Source organism: Alligator mississippiensis, chromosome 1, assembly GCF_030867095.1.
Source record: "Alligator mississippiensis isolate rAllMis1 chromosome 1, rAllMis1, whole genome shotgun sequence".
Classification (NCBI taxonomy): Eukaryota; Metazoa; Chordata; order Crocodylia; family Alligatoridae; genus Alligator; species Alligator mississippiensis.
Genome location: NC_081824.1, coordinates 189,520,082 through 189,539,354, shown reverse-complemented (window position 1 = coordinate 189,539,354; position 19,273 = coordinate 189,520,082). Strand labels below are relative to the sequence as shown.

At 44.9% G+C, this 19,273-nt stretch overlaps 1 protein-coding gene across 4 annotated transcripts in view; it reads left to right on the top strand.

The window, feature by feature from the left end:
* The window catches only part of TATDN3 (TatD DNase domain containing 3), a 34,322-nt gene extending 19,214 nt beyond the window's left edge, over positions 1-15,108 (top strand). For 3 of the 4 annotated variants that reach the window (XM_019483191.2, XM_019483190.2, XM_059717945.1), the window contains one exon: positions 3,639-15,108. In XM_019483191.2, the coding sequence (XP_019338736.2) occupies positions 3,639-3,899 (261 nt within the window). In that variant the 3' untranslated portion in view covers positions 3,900-15,108. The remainder of the gene's footprint in view (positions 1-3,638) is intronic. The other variant, XM_019483194.2, reaches the window with a different exon arrangement.
* The last annotated feature ends 4,165 nt before the right edge of the window (positions 15,109-19,273 follow it).

Here is a 19,273-nt window from a genome sequence, read left to right as displayed (position 1 = left end):
TGATGGAGCACCATGTGCCACCACCACACCGCTCTGCTGTTGCCTCCCAGGAGTGAGGGAGGAAGCTTGCACATGGTGGCCGCTGCCACTGCTCTGTATCCAGCCACGCACCACTCCTCCACTCTGCATCCAGCTGTCTGCGTGTGTCTGTCTGTGTGAAACTCTGATTGGTTGTTTCAGTAAGCATTGTGATTGGCTTCCAAAACAAAATAATGCCTAAGCCAGTCAGAGTGCTACTGGAACATTACGGACAGACAGACACACACAGACGGACAGACTAAGCCTTTTATATATATATATAGAATATATATCAGACCAGTATAAAAGTTTTGGAAAGGAAATCCTAATTCTAACCAATAGTTGACTTCAGCTGAATCTACCCTGCCTTCTAGTGGACTTTGGATGAACCTGACTAACATCTCTAACCAGTAATGCCATACTGGTACAAAGCCATCTGTGGACCAGCCCCACATCTAATGCAGAAGATTGTATTGAAAAGGAAGAAAACAAAGAAACTCAGCACAGCTAAATAGTAACATTAATGCTGCTGCAGCTGTTGTTGATGGTGAAAATACTTGGCTATCAAGTTCCTGGCTGGTCTGGAAAGGCTTTGGCAGACATAAAAATGCTCAGGAAGTGGTTCCACTAAAGCCCAGGTTCTACTCTCCTGAGAGAAATTAGGGCAGGTGCTGAAAGGTTTGCAGGGTCAGGGGTAGATATTGGAATCTATAGAACTCAGAATATCTACAACTACAGGTATCAGACTGTTTAGTGCATCCAACATCTCCCACTTCCATTATCTGATTAACAAGACTGGGGAAATACTCTGTTTTTGGCCTCCTTGAAAATGATTTTTTTAAAGCAGGGATGGGAAGCTGGGGGAGATTGCTTTAAATCTGCAGCATGGGTGCCATAAGTGGCATGGGCAGCTGGTGTGTGTGGCACCCAGCAGACAGCCCAAGGGCAAGTAGAGCAGCAGATCGGGCAGGGAAGCACATGGAAGGCAGCAGATTGGGAAAGGGATGAGAGGCACTTGGGGAGGGTGAGGGCCTAGGTTGGGGCAATGCCTGCCCAAGAGGTTGGCCCCTACTGAGTTGTCTGCAACTTCTAAGCTGCCAGGATCCCTCTGCACACAGGCTGCTGCTGTGCTCAGAAAGAGACTGCTGGCAGTGGGGAGGGGTGTGCAAGGGTGTTCCCCTGCATGAGAAGCCAGGCTCTGCTCCTGGTGCTTGCCTTGCCTCTCTGGACTGGATGCTTCCCAGCCCTGGAGAGATGCTGGTTGGATGGCAGGGAGGCAGCAGCCTTGCACTGTTGCCTGAGGAAGAGCCTGGTGCTGGGCTGCAGTCACAACTTAGAGGCGTGGGATGAGCCAGGCAGCCCATGCCCATGGTGAGGGGCTGCTGCATTGACTGCCACTGCCACCTCACCACAGTGCAGTTTGGGCAGGGTTGGCTGGTGTCCTGCCCCCACAATTACATGAGGGAGACATTTTCCCTGTCTGCAGTAGCTCCAGGGGTGCTGCCAGGGCTCTGCATTCTCCTCACACAGCCCAGCCAGCCCCCTGGAGCTTGGGGTGCCTGGAAATCCTGAAAGCCCTGCAAGTCCAGGGCCAAAATAAGGCAGGGTAAGGCTGCCTTTGTGGATTCCCCTCCCACTCTGCAAACAAGCACAGGTGGGCACTAGGCATGTCTCTTCCCCTGACTGATTTGTCCGTTCCCCAGGCAAGACTGAGCCCCCTTTTCATGGCCCACCATTTACCTGTAACCTTCCAAGGCAGAAAGGCCAGTGCAGGGGATCTGATTAGTGAGCCAGCAGATGCAGAGAGGCTAGCAGCTGGTCTGTTGGATAAGCTGCCAACATCATTCTCCTCAGTGACCTGAGTAGTCAGAGCTGCCTGTCACGGCACAAAGAACCTGACACCTCCCAGGGCACAGTAAATGCAGCAAGATCCATCTGTTGTGTGACTGAAATGAAAAGAGGGTTAGCTGTTTGGTTAATTTCTCTGCTATGTCCTCCGTACCTGAGTGTGCCTTCTGTGGAGTGGGCTTGATAGAATGCAATTTATACTTAACCGGCACTCTTTTCCCAGCAATCTCTATTGTCTCCCAACAGTCAAAGTCTTGTTATCTCTGACTTAGACACTAACCAAACAGGCAGAATTCTGGACCTCTGCCTTTTTGTTTGCCAATGGCAGCCCCAACTTATGGGTGGGTGCCTGATGGGGAAGTCATTGCGGAGGGGGGTTCCTTGGAATGTGTCCTTAAAAAACAAATGAGTGAATCCCACAAATCCTTTCAGCCCTGTAAATGCTGATTCTGAATGTACCTGTGTCTGTGCTGAGCCCTGTTCCAGCATTTCCACCTGAATTTTTGTACAGAGATATCTAGCATCCCCCAGATTCCTGTTGGTGCAGGATGAGGATCTGAAATACCCCAGTGTCTGAGCAACCTAATACACAGAGGTGGCAGAAAAAATGCTTGGGGCAGGTCCCAGGCATAGGAATGGGAGCTGGGAGGGAGATTGGCTTTGTGCTGTCAGGGGACCTGGCCTTCCTTCTTGGTTATGCCAATGGCTTCTCATGGAGTGGCCCTGCTACTTTTGCAGTCACCCCAGCATCCCAGTATGATATAAAACCATGAATGGACTTTGCTTTTCACAACACAGGACAAATACTCTCCCTCACATAGTGCTACATGAAAGCACCAGGAAATTAAGTGACTTATCCCAAGGCACAGGAAGCCCTGCCAAAGTTGAGGCCAACATGTTCTGAGATCCAGTCTGTTGCCTCAAACACTGCCCTTCCACTGAGTGTTGAAAAGCAGTTTGGGCTGTACTTTGCAGGATAACTGACAAATTCTTCTCTTGTAGGATGTAAATGATGTGATTGAAAGATCCTAAAGGTCTGTCACTCCTCTTAAATACTCTATGCCAACCAGAAGTTCTCTAACCATAGTATTTGCTGGGATACCAGAAGGCATGAGTTTCATACCTCAGACTGTGCCCGGTTCCCTGTTCAGGCTATGAGCTCAGAGGTGGCTGGATGTGTTGATAGTCACATAACTTCGTTCTACACTAGGGAAACTAGTGTACCTTGATTTGACCTCTGACTGTAGTAGGTAGAAGCCACAGCCAGTTGGGTTCCCATTGTGCTAAGCCCATTACAAGCATATAGTAAAAAACTAATATTTAACACCGCTTCACTGCAAAGCTGTCAGCTTTGGGTCCCCATCCTGCAATGCAATATCACATGGGCAGGGGACTGCAGCAGAAGGGGTACCTTAGTTCAGGACCAGCTACCTTGTGAATGAAGCTGACAAGTAGGGGCTGGCCAGAGGAAGAGTAACAGGTACATGAGCTTATTTCCTTTTTCTGTTGGTGGCAGAATTTATAACCACAGAGGATTTTTGAGTTCAGTCCTGCGGGGCTCCATGACTAAGAAGTCATTTGGATATGCTTTAGAAATCCTTTTTCTGATTTTTAAAAAAATAATATCTGTAGCTAAGGTGCTTTCAGTTCACAGGTGAGTCTTCTCATGAATAGTCAGGCATTCTATAAACTGAAATCAATAACCAGATGGAAGCGTATGTTTCATTGGTGACATGTTTGTTTTTGTGTATGTTTGTTTTTGTTCCATCCAGGCTGGAGTTCAAGCTTTTGTTTCCATGACAGAGCAGGTAAATGAATTTGAGAGAGTGATCAGTCTAGCAGAAAGGTTGGTTTTGCTATGTGCTTTTTCCCAGTACAAAGATTTTTTTTCTATCAGAGAAATAATAAACCACTTATCCCTTAAAAGAACCCTTACCAGCACTTGTCTTCTCTGGATCCCACAATGCTGTACAGAGGTGAAGATTTTTACTCTCCTGACTTCGCTCACAGAAAAAGGGAAACAGAGACATTAATTGATTGGCCACAATGTTGCTTGCCATCACATCCAATTTCCCACCACCTGACCTTTCTGAGTAGTCATTTATATCAGTGCCCAATGAGTGTAAAATACTCCTGTTCTGAACTGCTAGAATGTTACACTTACTACTAACTGGTATAAATGACAAATTAGGCTAGTAGTATGGAATCAGGTCCGTGTGAATCCGTGGAAGAGCCAGGAATGGCACCTGTGGTTTTAACTTTTAGGCTTGGCCTACACTACAAAGTTTTTTGGCAAAGCTGTGTTGATGCAGCATTTCACAACCCATGGGTCATGACCCAAAAGTGGGTCACAACAATATATGAAACAATTGCAAACGAACTTTAAAAATGGATCAACAAACTTAAAAAATTAATTCTCCTTTAAAGGAGAGAAATGTGGGAAACTGGATTTTCCCTTGCAGGCTAGCAGAGTTCCACTCTGGGCATGTGTGGGGCTGGGGCCTGGACATGTGGGGCAGTGGGTCGGGAGTGAGGGGCACTGGGCCGAGATTGGACATCAATGTTTACAAATCGATCCTGGTACAAAAAAGGTTGAGAACCACTGGATTAGGGGACCATCAGACCTTTTACCAACTTAACTGTTCCAAGAAACCTCCCCTTCCACAACATCTACACATAGTGATGCCAACAGAAAAGGGCTTCTGACCACAGAGCTCCTGTTGGTCAAGGAGATGGAGTGGCAAAGCTAGTAGGAAATTTCCAGATGCCGTCATGTAATGCACCTCCACCTAGGGACTTTGTCAGCAGAGCTAGGTGGCCAGTAGCCACTATAGAAAAGTCCTGAGACTTGTGCCTTGTCCACTGGCCCTTTCTGATTTAATGCTAAGGTTTTGGTAGCTGTATGCTTAAAACAACGGGGGGGGAATGAGTCAGATCTACAGTCTTGCATGTGTGCCTGCTAATGAAAATGTGAACAGGCCAAGTCTGAAAAAAGGAAACAATAAGATGATGTGGTACATGGGCTCTCAGGGGCCTGCAGGCAACCCCTAACCTCCTCTTCTTCCAAGGAAGCAACATGATTGGAAGCTATAATATTCTAGTTACCTGTTTTGCAGGACCTCATTGCCCAGAACTGTTAGTTGCTATCTGACAGCTAAGGCTATGGAATAAAGGGGGTTAGGCTTTATACTTGAAATAAAATATACTTGAAATAAAAAGTCTGTAGGGTTTTACTGGGGGCTGCACACAAGCAGTTAAAAGCAGAGTTAGGCTTCTAGTCAGCTGTGGTGTTTGCTCTATAGCAAGATACTTCTGTTGTGACACAGGAAATCAAGATAAATATATTCTTGGATGTGTGCTGGGGGGAAATTACATATCTATATCCTCTCTTGTAAGGAAGAACAGACCACAGTGTTGTCTCTCTAAACAGAGCTGTTGAATACAAATTAACCTAACGGTTGGTTTTGACTTATTATAGATAAGAATTGATGCAGCGGAACAGGCTAACACAAAAAATCTGCTTTATGAAAGGCAGAAGTTAGAGCAGGGTGGCATGTTAGAGACTCACTGGTTCAGAGAGCCATAAGATGTCATAGGCAACAGCCAACTTTTTCAAATGCTAAAGTCAGAAGCACCTCTGTGCTTTATGAAAATAATTGTTTGTGTATGTGTGCATCAGTGAGAGAAACAACGAATTGAAAGATATCTGTAGGCATAGGGGTAAAACTATTTTTTTTCTTTGTCTATAAAAGCAAAAGGAAAAATCCTGGAAATATCAAGACAGCAAAGATTAATTTTCAACATATTTTTTCACATGTGTGAATGTATGAATCATGTGTACAAAGAGCCAGACTGGCAGCCTGGAAGACCGGAAACCTCCCTCTATTCATAATATGGGGTATCAGGAGATATTGTTTTACAATGTCCTGCCAGAGTATCTCAGTCCTGGCTTTAAGCTTATCTCCAGATAAAAAGTGTACCATTTCAATCAGCAGCTCGGCACCAGCTGAGGCAGGACCAGAATCCCTCCTGGGAGCCTTTACCCCCAGGGGCAACCCTTCACTGCCCTTGCCCAGCTGTAGGAGCAGTCTCACACTCAGCAGTGCATCTGGGGGTGGGGGCCAAGCAGAATGGTACTCCCCATGACCTAGGGATTTTTTTCTCACAGCAGGCACAGCCTTGCACCTAGTAGCATATCTGGGAGGACTGGAGCAAAGGGGACCCCCAGAGCAGCTCCCACAGGACTGCTGTGCTGGACTCCCTTTCTGCTGCTGTTGCCTGGCCTACCCCACCCCTGCCCTGGGTGCTGAATTACCTTGCTACACCTCTGACTGGTATAACTAACTGATCCAACTTCTCTTAGCATGAATGCAATGCTATCGATCTGAAAGAGCTTTATAGTGGTCCACAAATTAGCTGCACACCATCCCTGAGTATTACACTAATTCCTTTCTTTTACCCAATCTGCTGCTGTATTTTCTGCTTCCTTCCCTGTGCTCCCTGTCTGATCCAGTGCTCTCATTTCTGCTTCCTGTCCTATCTGCTGCTGTACTGCCTGTCCCTTCCCCAAACTGCCATATGCCATACATACAGGCTACACACAGGGTACCATGTGTGGCACCTGTGTTGCTGGTTGCCCCCCCCCCCAGTCTAGCCGTTCCTACACAGGAAGGAGATTGCTAGTATACAGTATATCCCCTCCAAGGAATAATGCTACCAGTGAATAGGCACATGCCTCATTCACTGTCTCTATGCCAAAATTATGCATAGATCAGGCTTTTGAGAGTGTGCATAGAGGTGAAAGGATAGTTCCATTGTCATGGGCCCTTCAGTCCCAATGGCTTTGGTGGGAATTACAATGAAGCCAATCAATGCTGCTGGTGGGTGCTCTCTGTCATGGCATACTTTGGGGTCCATCTGATTCAGAACAGAGCACAAGGACACCACAGTGTAACTGTCCAGGTGATTAGGAAGAGTTTCCAGTGCTGTCCTTTCTACTCCATTTCTCCTGTCTCTTAGCTCCTGTTTATGAATCTTAAGCCCTGTTTTTATTTACGTTAAAGTTTAGTACAGGCCCTTTATTCTGTCTGCAGCATAGCTCATAATATGTCTGCTTTTTTTCTCAGAGACATGAAGAAGGCTACTTGGTATCCAAAATCTCCCAACTACACAATTAGTCCAATAAAAGATATCACCCATAAAAATCTTTGCCTCTTGCATTGTTCCTGGACCAACCTTCTCTTCAACTCTACCTTTGCTACTGTAGGAAGGCCATTCTGTGCTTGGCCAGTAGAGGGCACCATGTGATTAAGAGGCTTATGATTTCCCCTTAGACACCACAAGGATACCCTTCATTTTAGAGCAGCTTTTGCACTTCACAAATACAGCTTTGATTAATCTCAGCAGACATGTGGGTGCAGCTTGCAGCAGAGAAGAGGGCACACTGGGCTGTTTGTCCTCAGAGGAGGGTAAGTAACGTTCTCAGTGTGGTCCTGGCTGGTGTGGTCCTGCCACCACTGGAGGCAGCCCTAATCTTTGATGCAGGATTCCTTTGGAGCCTTGCTGGTAGATGCTGATGTGAGGAGGTGCTGAACTAGCATACCCTCTTGATATTATGACCAAGCTTCCTCCCTTAGGCTGCTCTTTGCAATAGCTGGACCATGTGGCTGACTCTGACCACCAGCAGAATGGAAATGGAAGCATACAGTGACACTATGCAAGAGGTTAGGACAGGAGGTGCTGAAAAAAAAATCATCCATTGGAAATTGCAGTGACACCTTGTAAAAAAAATTGCCCTCTGCTCTTTAATGGTTTGAAGTGGTCTCCAGCTAAGTTGTAGGTCTCCTTTGAAAGATGGCCTCTCAAGCACCACAGTGGTTCTGAAAGTGCCTGTAATTCCCGTTTACTTCTCTGAAAGATACAAGTGCTTAGCTCTTCTTAGGGTTAGGCTTTCTGTCTCAGTTTGCAGGACTGGCCAAAATTGCACCCAAGGCTTTATGGCAGCAGTCCTGACAAGCTTGTTCTTGGGCAGGCTCTTATAGTGGCTCAGGACTCGCTGTCCCTTAGCAATTACTATGAGTGCCTGAAAGAGCAAATCTCTTTCTTTTTTTTCTTAATAAGCCTTGGTTAAAAAAAGGTCAGCTAAGTATTACAGCAGCCATCATTAGAATTATATGTTGAATTGCCTCTGTTCTATGGCAGTGCTGTTGCTATGATGCTAGCATGCCCAACTTTGCACTTTTGTTTACAATTAAAGTTATAAAGCAATACAAACTTTGTATAAGATTTTATTTTCCTTGATTGTATCAAACAAAGCATTTAAACTGTAGCTGGTTTATTCTGGGGCTTGGAACCTGCCTTTCGGCTCTTTGAGAAGCACAAAGACAAGTTAGTGGCTATTGAAGAGGTAACACATATTCATTTAAAAAAAAATAATCCTGGTTTACTTGAGTCTTCCATTTTTTTGACCTGATGGTCTGTGTAATACATTTCTATGTGTGGTTTATAGAGCGAATATTTCTATCTATAGATAGAAATAACACTGAGATTTAAAACAAAAATATTCTGATTGATTTTGATGGGAGGGGAAAATAATCTATCATGAGTTGTTATTGGACATTTTTGAGGTTCTACTAGACTCCTCCAACAAGTACAGTAGTAGGGAATATGAGTGAGCTATTGTAGTCATCTTTACTAGCATGGGGAAGTCTTAAGATTGTAAGATTAACAAGATATGACCTTCTATGGTTTATAACAATCCTATGTGCCTTATATTGTAACTTATATATAAGGATTACTCTGGCTTCTACTCTTGGGTTTTAGTTGTCATGGGTTTTGCTAGTGCCCCACTTGAAGATTCAATTGGCAAAAGCATTGGAATTTCTAGGTGTTTTGAAGGGGACACTACACTTTGTGGATTTTCTTTGCAGATTGGGCTAATTTCACTCTATGGCTTGTGCCCACCTCTCTTCAACATGAGGAACAGCAGAAAGTCTTTGCAGCTGGATATAGCCAAACAGCCTATAGACCTGCTAATGTGAGTCAGAGGCCTTTCATATAAAATGTTTCTTACACATCAAATCTTAACTAAAGCTCAGCACCTCTCTCCCAAATTGCTGCTCAGCAGCGAGACGTCTCTCAAAGAGCATTAGAAATTGTTTGAAGTTTAAAATTTAATTCGAATAGTCAATGGTATGAGAGAAAAAAAACATATAACCCTAAAGAGCCATTTTCATCTGGGAAGACCAAATATATATGAAAAGAATAGGAAAGAATGCTCCTTTCTAACTGCACCATCATTAAAGGGTGGGAGATTTTCTGACATTTCTTCTTAAAGATGAATTATTGTACAAAGGAGTTTAATTTGTGTATGCTTTATCTGTTAGATGAGAACTGAGGTCAGCTTCCCAAATAAAACCCAATTAGATTTCAGATCTGTATTCTTTCAAAACTTCCTTTTATGCCACAGTCATTCACAAAAGAAGTCACAGGGTGAAACTTTGTTCCCATTGAAATGAATGGCAAAACACCCATTGACTTCAGTAGGGCCAGGGCTTCATGGAGAGAGGGTTTTGTCACTGATTTTGGTGGAAGCAGAACCAGGCACCTACACTGCAGCATTATCCCTCTTATCTGGTTCTCTCACCTAAAACCCCTTTTGTCCAAATTCAGGTTTTATCCATTTATAGGGAAGAACTCTTCCTCCTACGCAAACCGTTTATTGGAATAATTTCTGTGGCTCAGATTTTGATTTGGGCTACACTGGTGTTATACTAGCATAAATGAGATCAGCACCCCAGCCCCTCCCTCTTATGATAGATGGATGGTTTTCTACAGTACTTGAGGTGCAAGCAGTTGGGGGTAATTAGAAATAAACTATTGGAGATTTTATGTTTAATTTCATGAGACAAATATTAACATCACAGAGCAGAAAGACCAGGACTGTAATGATCATCTCATGCTTCTCTTATTGCTACCCTTTAGCATTCAGCTCACGTTGGAAAGAGAGTAATAGCAGTTTTGTGAATAAGTGCCACACCTGTTGTGCTTGCAGGGCTAGACAGCAGAATCTAAACAAATCCAGTCCAATCAAAACCATTAAGAATGTCTGTCCTAAAATCTTGGAAACGGAAGACAGATGAGAAAAATAAAGGAAGAGGATATAAACATGTCTCCAGCAGTGATCACATTAGAAAACAAATCTTTAGAAAAATAATGGACCAAATCCCCCATTAGGCCAGTTTAAATGCTCCAGGGAGGTCAGGGGTAGGGGGAAGAATGTCTCAGTACTGAGGCGACCTCAGCTGAAGTATTGTCAATTTACTCTATTTGAATCCCATGCACGTGGCCTGGGAGATAAAATGGGTGATGTGGCTGGGGGAAAGGGGCTCTGGTTGTCATGATTTGAATATTTGTTTTCCTAAAGTATGTGTTTTTCTTGAGCAAAAATGTTCATTCTCCATCAGCAGGAAAACAAGCTATTGCTTTTCTTAAGGAGCAAGGTAATTCATGTTGCCCCTTCTGAACAAAGCGGTTGTACTGTGCCTATTTTTAAAAGAAGAGATAACTTAATTGCTCTCAGGTTTTTCTCCTACATTAATTTTACACTGGTGTAGTGTAGTTTACTGATCTACCAATGCAACTGAGAGTACAATTGAACCTTTTGTTTTAGTTGGTAAGGTGGGGATAATGCTTACCTCATGTGCATATGTCTTAGGATTTAGTTCATTTATGTCTATAAAGGTTAACAGAAGATGAAGTGGCACTGCTAAGCTAAAGTGCATTGTCCTCAGGGAATGGCAGTGTCTGACTAGTTTTTGCACAATAGAAAACTTGTGATGAAATGCAAAATTGTTTCTTTTTTTGGTAGTGAATAAAGCTCTATCTCTGTCTCCTACCACCCCCCCCCCTTTGAATGGAAACAAGAAAAATACCATTTCAAGATAGATTTATTTCTCCTTCTCTGCACATCTTTGTGCACCAATTTGGCCTGCTTGCTAGAGAAACATGAATTTTAAATTATTTTTAAAAATACAGCTAGATTGTTTTTAAAAGTGCATAGTTATAGAGACAGCAGGACAGGGACTGGATATCTACAGTGACAGGTGGGCTTCTCTGTGGAAAATCTTTGTGGAACTTTTGATCTTCAGTTATGGCCTCTTGAATCAGAAGCGTGGTGAGCTCCTGCAGTGCCCCGGGCAGAGTGCCGACCACTGGAAGGGTGTGGTGTCTTACCTGTCCTAGCTGTCTTCACACTCTGGAGGCAGCTGCTGCTGCATCTGAACTCAATCTTGCACCAACTGCAGCAGAGGGCACCAGAATGCCCCCCTCCTTTCCTCCAGGACTCCAAGAGTCTTTGCACTGACCAGTGCAGCCCAGCCATAGAAGCTGGGCAGCCCTGCACCCAGGAGTGTATGGGGTTGAGGGGTCAAATGAAATAGAGCCCTTCCCAGGAATTTTGCCATATGAGGTGCATCTTCTTGCCCAGTGGTATGTCAGGGAGGGAGGCGAATGAGGCACTAGGGTCCAGTCCTGTAGCAACAAAGTCTGGCACCCGGGGCAAAGCCCGCAGCAGCAGCCTGTCCTCGCTCCATGCACAGATCAGGAGGGCACATGACCCCCCAACTTGCCCAGGAGCACATGCAGTGGTTGGAGCTGCCCTCCCCCTGTGCCCCCCAAAATGAGCCACTCATGGCTCTGTCCTGTGCCCTGCCCCAACTGGGCAGCACCTGCTGGCGTCCCTTCGCTTTGATACCTGGGGCAGTCACCTTGCTCACCCCCGCCCCCCACCCTTGCTATGGCACTGCCTTTGGGAAGCCTGTGCCATAGGGTTGCTGTAGCTAGTGTGTGGCATTTAGCTGCAGCAGCCTTGGAGCACCGCCCTGTCCATCCCCTGCCAGTTACTGTTTGGAATGGTCCAGGCATAGACTGATTTATAAGAGTTACAGCTGACGGCCTTCTGGAGGCAGATGTGAAATGAATTCAGGACTAAGCACCAGCCCTGCATTTCAGAAAGAAAATAGTGGTCCAAACCTTTATGCTGGCACCACTGAACTATGAACCAAAAGAGATAGTTAGCTGCGCTTATCTGAAGCAATGATTTTCAGCCTTTTTAGACTCAGATCAGCCCTTGGAAAGTGCCAGCTCTCAGGTTTCACTCCTTTTTGGACTACAGGAAAATACTAGAGCAATTCTTCTGTTGCAAATAACTCTGAAAGAACACAACAGGCCAGAGTGGTTTTAACACTATGGATTCCTATTTGAAATCTCTGGGTTTATTTATGAATCATGTTTGCACAGCGAACAATACTAACATTGCACTGTTGCACCCTAGTTGAGAATCACTGGTCTGAGTCAGGCAGAAAGCAGGGTAGAGTTGCACCTGTGAAACTATTACAACCTGGATGTAGGTTTTTTCAAGTTCTTTGGGTTTCTTCTGTGAGCAGCAGGTATGCAGAATGCACTGTTTCATAACTTTGCTGGCAGGCTGTCTGTTGCGCTGCAAGGAGTACAAGCTGACTTGTTTTTCTTTTCCTGCAAATATCATAAAGAATGACCAAGTAAGTCCCCAGGGAGCTTGCATAAGCCACTGCAGTAGAGTTACAATTGGATTATATAAGTCTGTCTCTGTCCAGATCCTGGGGGGAAGTTGGTAGGAAGGTGAGTTATGACCAGTGAGGATGTGGAAACACTGAACTTACCTGCCTGGAGAACATGATTGCACTTTATGAGATGTGTCAGGGCTTTGGAATTTGTTTTCATTCTGCATCAGAACAAAAATTAGACTTTTCTGATATTTTTGCAAAATGTATGCGTATGAGAGGGAGAGATTCAACGAAGTGGGGTCCCCTCATGTCCCAGGTGAATGCCCTAGAACAAGGTGACTGGTTATTCTGAGGCCTCTTTCTCTCTCATTTTGACCAGAAATCCCATTCTGAAAGTGAGAAACCTTCCTGATGAAAGTTTTGTCAAATCCAAGTGGTGTACTAAATTTGGTTAAGGGGTGGGTTAAATGGAAATGAAATGATTGGTGAGACTAATCTGGTCTCAAATCCTAATTTATTGAACACATAGGCCATACCAAGATTTAAGCAAGGCTTTAAATACAACACCCAGCTTCTAAGCAAGCCCTAACAGTCAGTATAGATATTCTTACAAGAGCCTTTCAGTGGACACAGTGATTTCATCCGGCCAGGCATCCATCATGGCACCAGGGTTCAAGTACTTGCTGTTTCTTTTCCTGTGTATCACTCTCCCTCAACTTTAAGTTTTTTTCCTAGGTTTTTAGATACTTTTTTACACTTCTCTTCTGTATGTCCCATATACAGTTATGTCATACATATTCACCAATCACCTTTTACAGTGCCCATCTCCCTGTCAGGCTGCTGTCAGCACTCTGTTGTCTCAGGCAGCTAAACTACATCTTCTTTTAACTTTCTTGCTGACATGAGTTATAAAGAGGTTACCCTAAACTGTGACCCACTTGCTTTGCTTTTAGTTAGTAGCATTAGTTATGTCAAGGCACAAAATGACATTGCTCGTGCTAAGCATTTTGCTAAGGTGGCTTTCAGAACTACACAAGACTTCTCTGCAAAATGTTTGTTTAGATGAATCAGAATTTTTGGTGGAAAAGAAATGTTGTTGTAAAACCAGAGGTAACAGTTACACTTAGGCCCTTTATGCCACAGTGTCAATAAATTAAATTTACACTCTCTTTAAGGCTCATTTACAGGTCATGTGAACACAGACAAATTGCCACCAGCTAAAGAAGTGAGGGAGATTTACAGAATGCCAGCAGCTCTTAGATGATTGCCTGTGTGCATGTTCTCAATGCACAGTAATCAAAAGCGGGCTAGGCAGAAGGCAGGGCAGGTTGGCACCTTTAAAGACCTACTGGTTTAGAGGCATAAGCATTCACATAAATAGGCTTTGAATGTTGACATTTTAAATGCATGACATGGGCTAACTAAAGCCAGTGCATTTGGAGGAGGGTGAGTGAGGTGGCTTTGTGTTCAGAGTCAAGAGTGCTGTTCAGGGTGCAAGGAGAGAAAAGGGGAAAAGCTGCTTCTCCAAGAAAGAGAGAAAGAGCGCCTCATTTCAGTCTTGATTATCTGGGTGTAAATCTAGAGTGAATTCATGTAAGCACATGACCTCACAAGGGAGACAAAGTGGGGCAGTTTGTATTGCATGTATGCCCTCAGGAGCTAGTCAGAGATCCCCACTATATATGGAGCACAGGGGAGAAGATCCAGGGCAACTGGGATTTTATAGGTTATAATTACACCTTAAACTATGGTCAAAGGCCTATAAAGCAAGACAGTTCAAATCGTGGATCTCTTATCTCATATGCTATCAATGAACTGGCCCACTCAGTGCCCTCATCCTTAATTCCTACTGAAGTTGAGGATACAGGGTGTACAGCAGCTCCAGGTGTTGCTCAGCATCTTGCAGGCTCAAGCTCATTAAGGAGACAATTTTTAATACATTTTTTGAATTCCACCTAATTTTCTATTTTCCTTTGGTTTGGTATAAACATTCCTCTGCATTTCTTGTAACCCATTAAAATGCTGCATCAGTGTATAGAAACACAGATTGTTTTCCCAAGTAAAGGCATAGTGAAACAAGCAGAGAGTATTAAGGATGGAATACCTACTTTGAAACTATGTAGCATGAATTAGCTATGGGGATATTAGTAATACAAAAAAATCTATATATTTAAGCATGTGATTTTGTGTAGCATAGTCCCTTTAGTCTAGGTTAGTGTATCCCAATGTAAAACCAGTGAAAACAATACAGCTAAACCCCAGAATGTATGTTCTGACAACTGTTTCTGTCTTCTGACAGCAGCTTTGGCTTTTCTTTTTTAAATAAGAACATTTTAGACCTGCCAGTGTCAGCCAGAAGCCTTTCAAATAAAGTCTTTCTTATACATCAAATCTTAACTTTAAGCTCAGCACCTATTCTCTTTTCAAGAGAAAAGAGGCCTGTGTTTGAATGTTGCATATGACTAGGCTACTAGAACTACTAAATCATTAATGGGAATAAAGGGCAAGAATCGGGCACTTCATTTCTAGAACTGTTTAAAGGGATTTAGAATTTAACCATTAATCCACATATTTTCCTTACTGTACCTCTTTGTTTACACCAAGAGAGGGTGTCTGTCTCCAAGTGAATATATTCTAGTGGAATCTGTCTGATTAACTTTGCTTGCTGTGTATACGGAAAATAAAAGGAAGAAAATGAAACAGGTGAAAGGTCTCACTGAAATACTTGGGGAAGAAATGGACATACTATAATTCATTTTATATAATAAAGAAAGGGCATTCTTTCTGTGGCTCTAGGCTACCTTGCTGATGCTGAAATTGCCCAGATGTTGTGCCCTTCCAAGGATGCTGTGAGGCTATCCATTTGATGGACTCTTTGAAAAGGACTGATTTGGCTTCCCACAAGCAAGGGGTGGATGTGTTTCTGTAGGTGTGTGACTGTGGAGCCAGCCTTAGAGGTGAGTGATGTGTGTGACTGACCAGGGTGCCATGGTCAGGGGTGCACCAACACACAGACACATGAATGCACACTTGCAAGCAGCCTGTGCTCACAGTAGCATTCTCCCCCCACCCCACCCCATCCCACCCTGGCCAACCCCCACTCCAAGCAGGAGGAGTGGGGCCCAGCCCAGCCCAGCCCACCCTGCCCCCCACCTCCAGTCACCTCTCAGGAGGAGCTGGGCCACGTACGTGCGAGCAGGGTGACTCCTGCTCCAGTCAGCCCACCTTGGTCTTGCACAGCAGCAGTGGTGCCTGTCTACCCATCTGCCTGATGAATCATGCCACTTTACCTTCCCGCTGGACTGTGCCACATGCCCCTGCCCACCTGCATCTGCCTGCAGCAGCACGACTGACTTGGGGGAAGGGGGGAACATGTGGTTGGGACACCAAAATACAAGTTTGCCCAAGGCACCATTTTTCCTAAGGCCAGCTCTGGCTGGCTGGCTGAGTTCCAGTTGAAATGATTGCTTTAATCCTGGGGGTTGGGGGCTGTCATTGTCTTGTAGTGATGTGGCAGACCTTTGGTAGACCTTTATATATTACTTCAAATAAACAGCTTCTGCTGATTCTTAGTTGGACTGAGGACACGTGGCAGCTTTCAGGGTCAAGCACAATCTGCATAGGACTTTGAAAAACACAACTCCTCTCTTCTCCTGATGATAACCTCTTTAAAATAACAGGAGAAGTTCAGAAACTTCAAGCTGTTACTGTTTGTACTCTCTCAGTGCAAATGTAACAGAGTTTCTTGAGCTCGAGGCAGCTGTTGCTCTTTAAAATGCAGTCAGGTTTCCATAAAACCATGGAACTGTTCCAAATCACATAGGAAAGCAGCAGGCTGACTTTTCCAGCTGTGTTATCTAAGGGCTGGTCTACAGGGGGCATCTGGGGAAGCTAAAGCAAATCAGCTGGTGAAGTTGACATCCCTCAGTCAAATTGTGTTAAGTGCCTTTGTAGATATTCTCATACCAGGAGTAAAGTGGCTTGGATTGTTAAATTTTAGTGTGTACTGTAATATAAGGCCATTTGTATGAGAACATCAAACATATTTTTATAAGGTGGTTTAATTCTTGCAGGCTGACTCAGCCAGCTGATCCTGGCTGCCCCAGTGGGCAGGAGCTGTAGATTCATGAAACTATAGCATTTTAACATTTGCCAATGGAGACTTTTCTGAGGTACTGTATTTATTTGCATACTGCACTCACCCTTCCCCAAAAAATTAGTTTTCCAAAACTGTGGTGCAGTTCTTAAGTGGGGAAACTGATTTTCTGCCCAGAAAAGAAGCACCCTGCCTTGATTCCTTCTCCTTAGTGCAGCAGCAGTGACAGCTGAGGGATTCAGTTGACTTAACCGTTCAGTTCTTTCATTTCACAGGTGTTAACCATCTCTCCTTTTTACTTGTCTTGATGTTCCACTAATCAAACTAACCTTTATTAGGCCAATCTTGTAGCCTGCTAGCTGCTTCTGGTCTCTCTTCTCCTATTTTACAGCCCTGGAGACTCTTTAGCTCTTTTCAAAATCATGGATCCATCGAGGGACCACTGACCGACGTACAGCTCCCCGGTGTAAGTCATGGTACTTTGCAGGAAGTTCCATAAATTACAGCATTCCCCCCGACCCAACAGATGTTTGCTGTTGGGTCCAGGGGTTTGGAGGATCAGGCTCTAGTTTGGAGCAGCTATCTGTGTGTCTGCAGCAGCTTTCCCCTAGCTTTGTACCTCTCTCTTCACAGCTCCAGTGCTGTCTTCAGAATGGGAGGGGGAGAAGGGAGGGGAGGGGGTTATGTCTGGGGTTTGTCCAGCCTGTGTTGGAGGGTGGGATGGGTGGATTGGAGCCCCTCCACCTTAGGGGGGCTCCAGTTCACTTGCCCCACCCTCCAATGCAGGCTGGGCAAACCCCAGATGGAACTCCCTTCTCCCACTCCTATTCTGAAGACAGCATGGGGGGCGGGGCTTGGCTGTATCAGCCCAGCCCTGCTCCCAGCACATGCTGACAGATGTTAATGAGGGCGCTCCAGTTTGGAGTGCCTTCATCTGAACCTTCATTAAATGAGGGTTCAGATTGTTGTGTCATTGGGCACTTTTAAAGTGCTCTGCAGCCATGCATTTCTGTAACAGCATGGCTGTAGAGTGCTTCTAAGGGGCTGATCAGGTGACAAATGTAACTTCTGTCTGTGCCCATGGAGACCAGTCTTTAGCAGCAACTTGGGTTTCAGCTTTTAGTTGAGAAGCAAAGGGAAGGTAAGTTAGCTAAAGATTAGGTTCTGTTACTGCTCTCTACAGCTATAGCTCTGGAAAAAAAAAATTTTCTTCATTCTTCTTTTTAAAAACAAAGGCGCATATAATATTTGTGGGTATGTTGCATGTGAGAAAATATGGTACTTAATGGAAAGGGCTATATCCTGGGACTTCTTGATTTCTTGCATAGTGTAGCTTTATTGACTATTCTATTTTTAGAAGAGAAATGAACACGAGAAAATCAAGATTTCCTGTCAGTACATTGCTGCAGTGAAAGCAGCATCATTAGAAAGTCTGCAAAATTCACCAATGTTTAAAAGGACAGTTTGCCAAATAATGAGTGTCTGAAACAAGGTGTTTTTTTGTGTGTGTTTAACTTATTCATTTACATTGTTCATACCATGTGTGACAGTGCAATGGAGAAACTGGAAATTTGTTATAATTAAGATAATCAGTGCGTCTCAGTCTGAAAAATCCAGCAGTTTTATGTATTGTATTTATACCAAAAAAGTAAGCGTGTGTGTGTGTGTGTGTGTCCCCTTCTTTCTCAGACACCTTACCTGATATGGACTGAAAGATTGCAGCTGCTGCAAATATTTTTTTTAAATATATTTTTTAAAAAGTTATACCTGGGTGGGGCATTGAATCAGAAAAAACAGGATGTGGCAGAGCACCTTGGGTGTTTGCCACTTTAGGAGCTTGTGCAGGCTGTGAGGCCACCTGCAGGTGATGGCAAAGCCAATCAGGTGGTCTCACAACAGCCAGGACGCCACCTAATTGGAGCATGGTGGACCAGCCACAGTATAAGAGCAGGCCCTGAGGAGCAGAGCCGCAAGTTGCTGCAGGGGTGATGCTGGAGTAAGATCACCCAGCCGGAGATCTGCTGTTCCCAGGAATACTGTGGCAGCCAGGGTAGGAACTATGGAGGAGGAGGAGGTTCCTAGGGACCCAGTGGGGTCCCAGGCCCCAAGGAAATGGCTATGGACCTAAGGAAAGCTAGACCAGCTTAGGGAAGAGGGTTTAAGGAGTGTGGGCCTACTGAGGGGCTAGGCAAGCCCCTGATTAGAAATGACTGTGACTGAGGCCAGGGGCTCAGATGAGCCCAGTGGAGTAAGGGCTGCTGGACATAAGATCTCGGGGCACTAGGCAAGCCTGGGAGAGTTGATGGCTTTATGGTGGAGCCAAGGGAGGACCTCTGCTGAGTAGGAAGGCCAGCTCCTGCTACACTGATGTCAGGGAATCTCGACTGGTCAAAGCAAGGGGGCCAGGGCCAAAAGCCGAAGGGCAAGTAAGCCCATTGCCAGTAGTAGGCCAGGGCTGTGGAGAGCTATTGGTACCCTGACTGGCCTGGAGGTGGGGCTAGAGCCTAAAAGAGGCTGAAGATCCCTTCAGTAGGGGGACATCATGGCCAAAGACAGGTAGGTGGTCAGCAAGCTAGCATGCTGAGATGACGGAGGCTGAAGCCCAGCTTCCTGAGGGGGAGGTATCCTACAAGGGGCCTGAGAGTGAAAGGGCCAGTGACTGAGGGTAGGTTATGAGATGGAGGCTGCAACAGAGTGCCCAGGAGTGAGTAGCCCAGGGAGAACATCCAGGAGCCCAGTGAGGAGTAGAAGGACCAGGGCAGGTAGG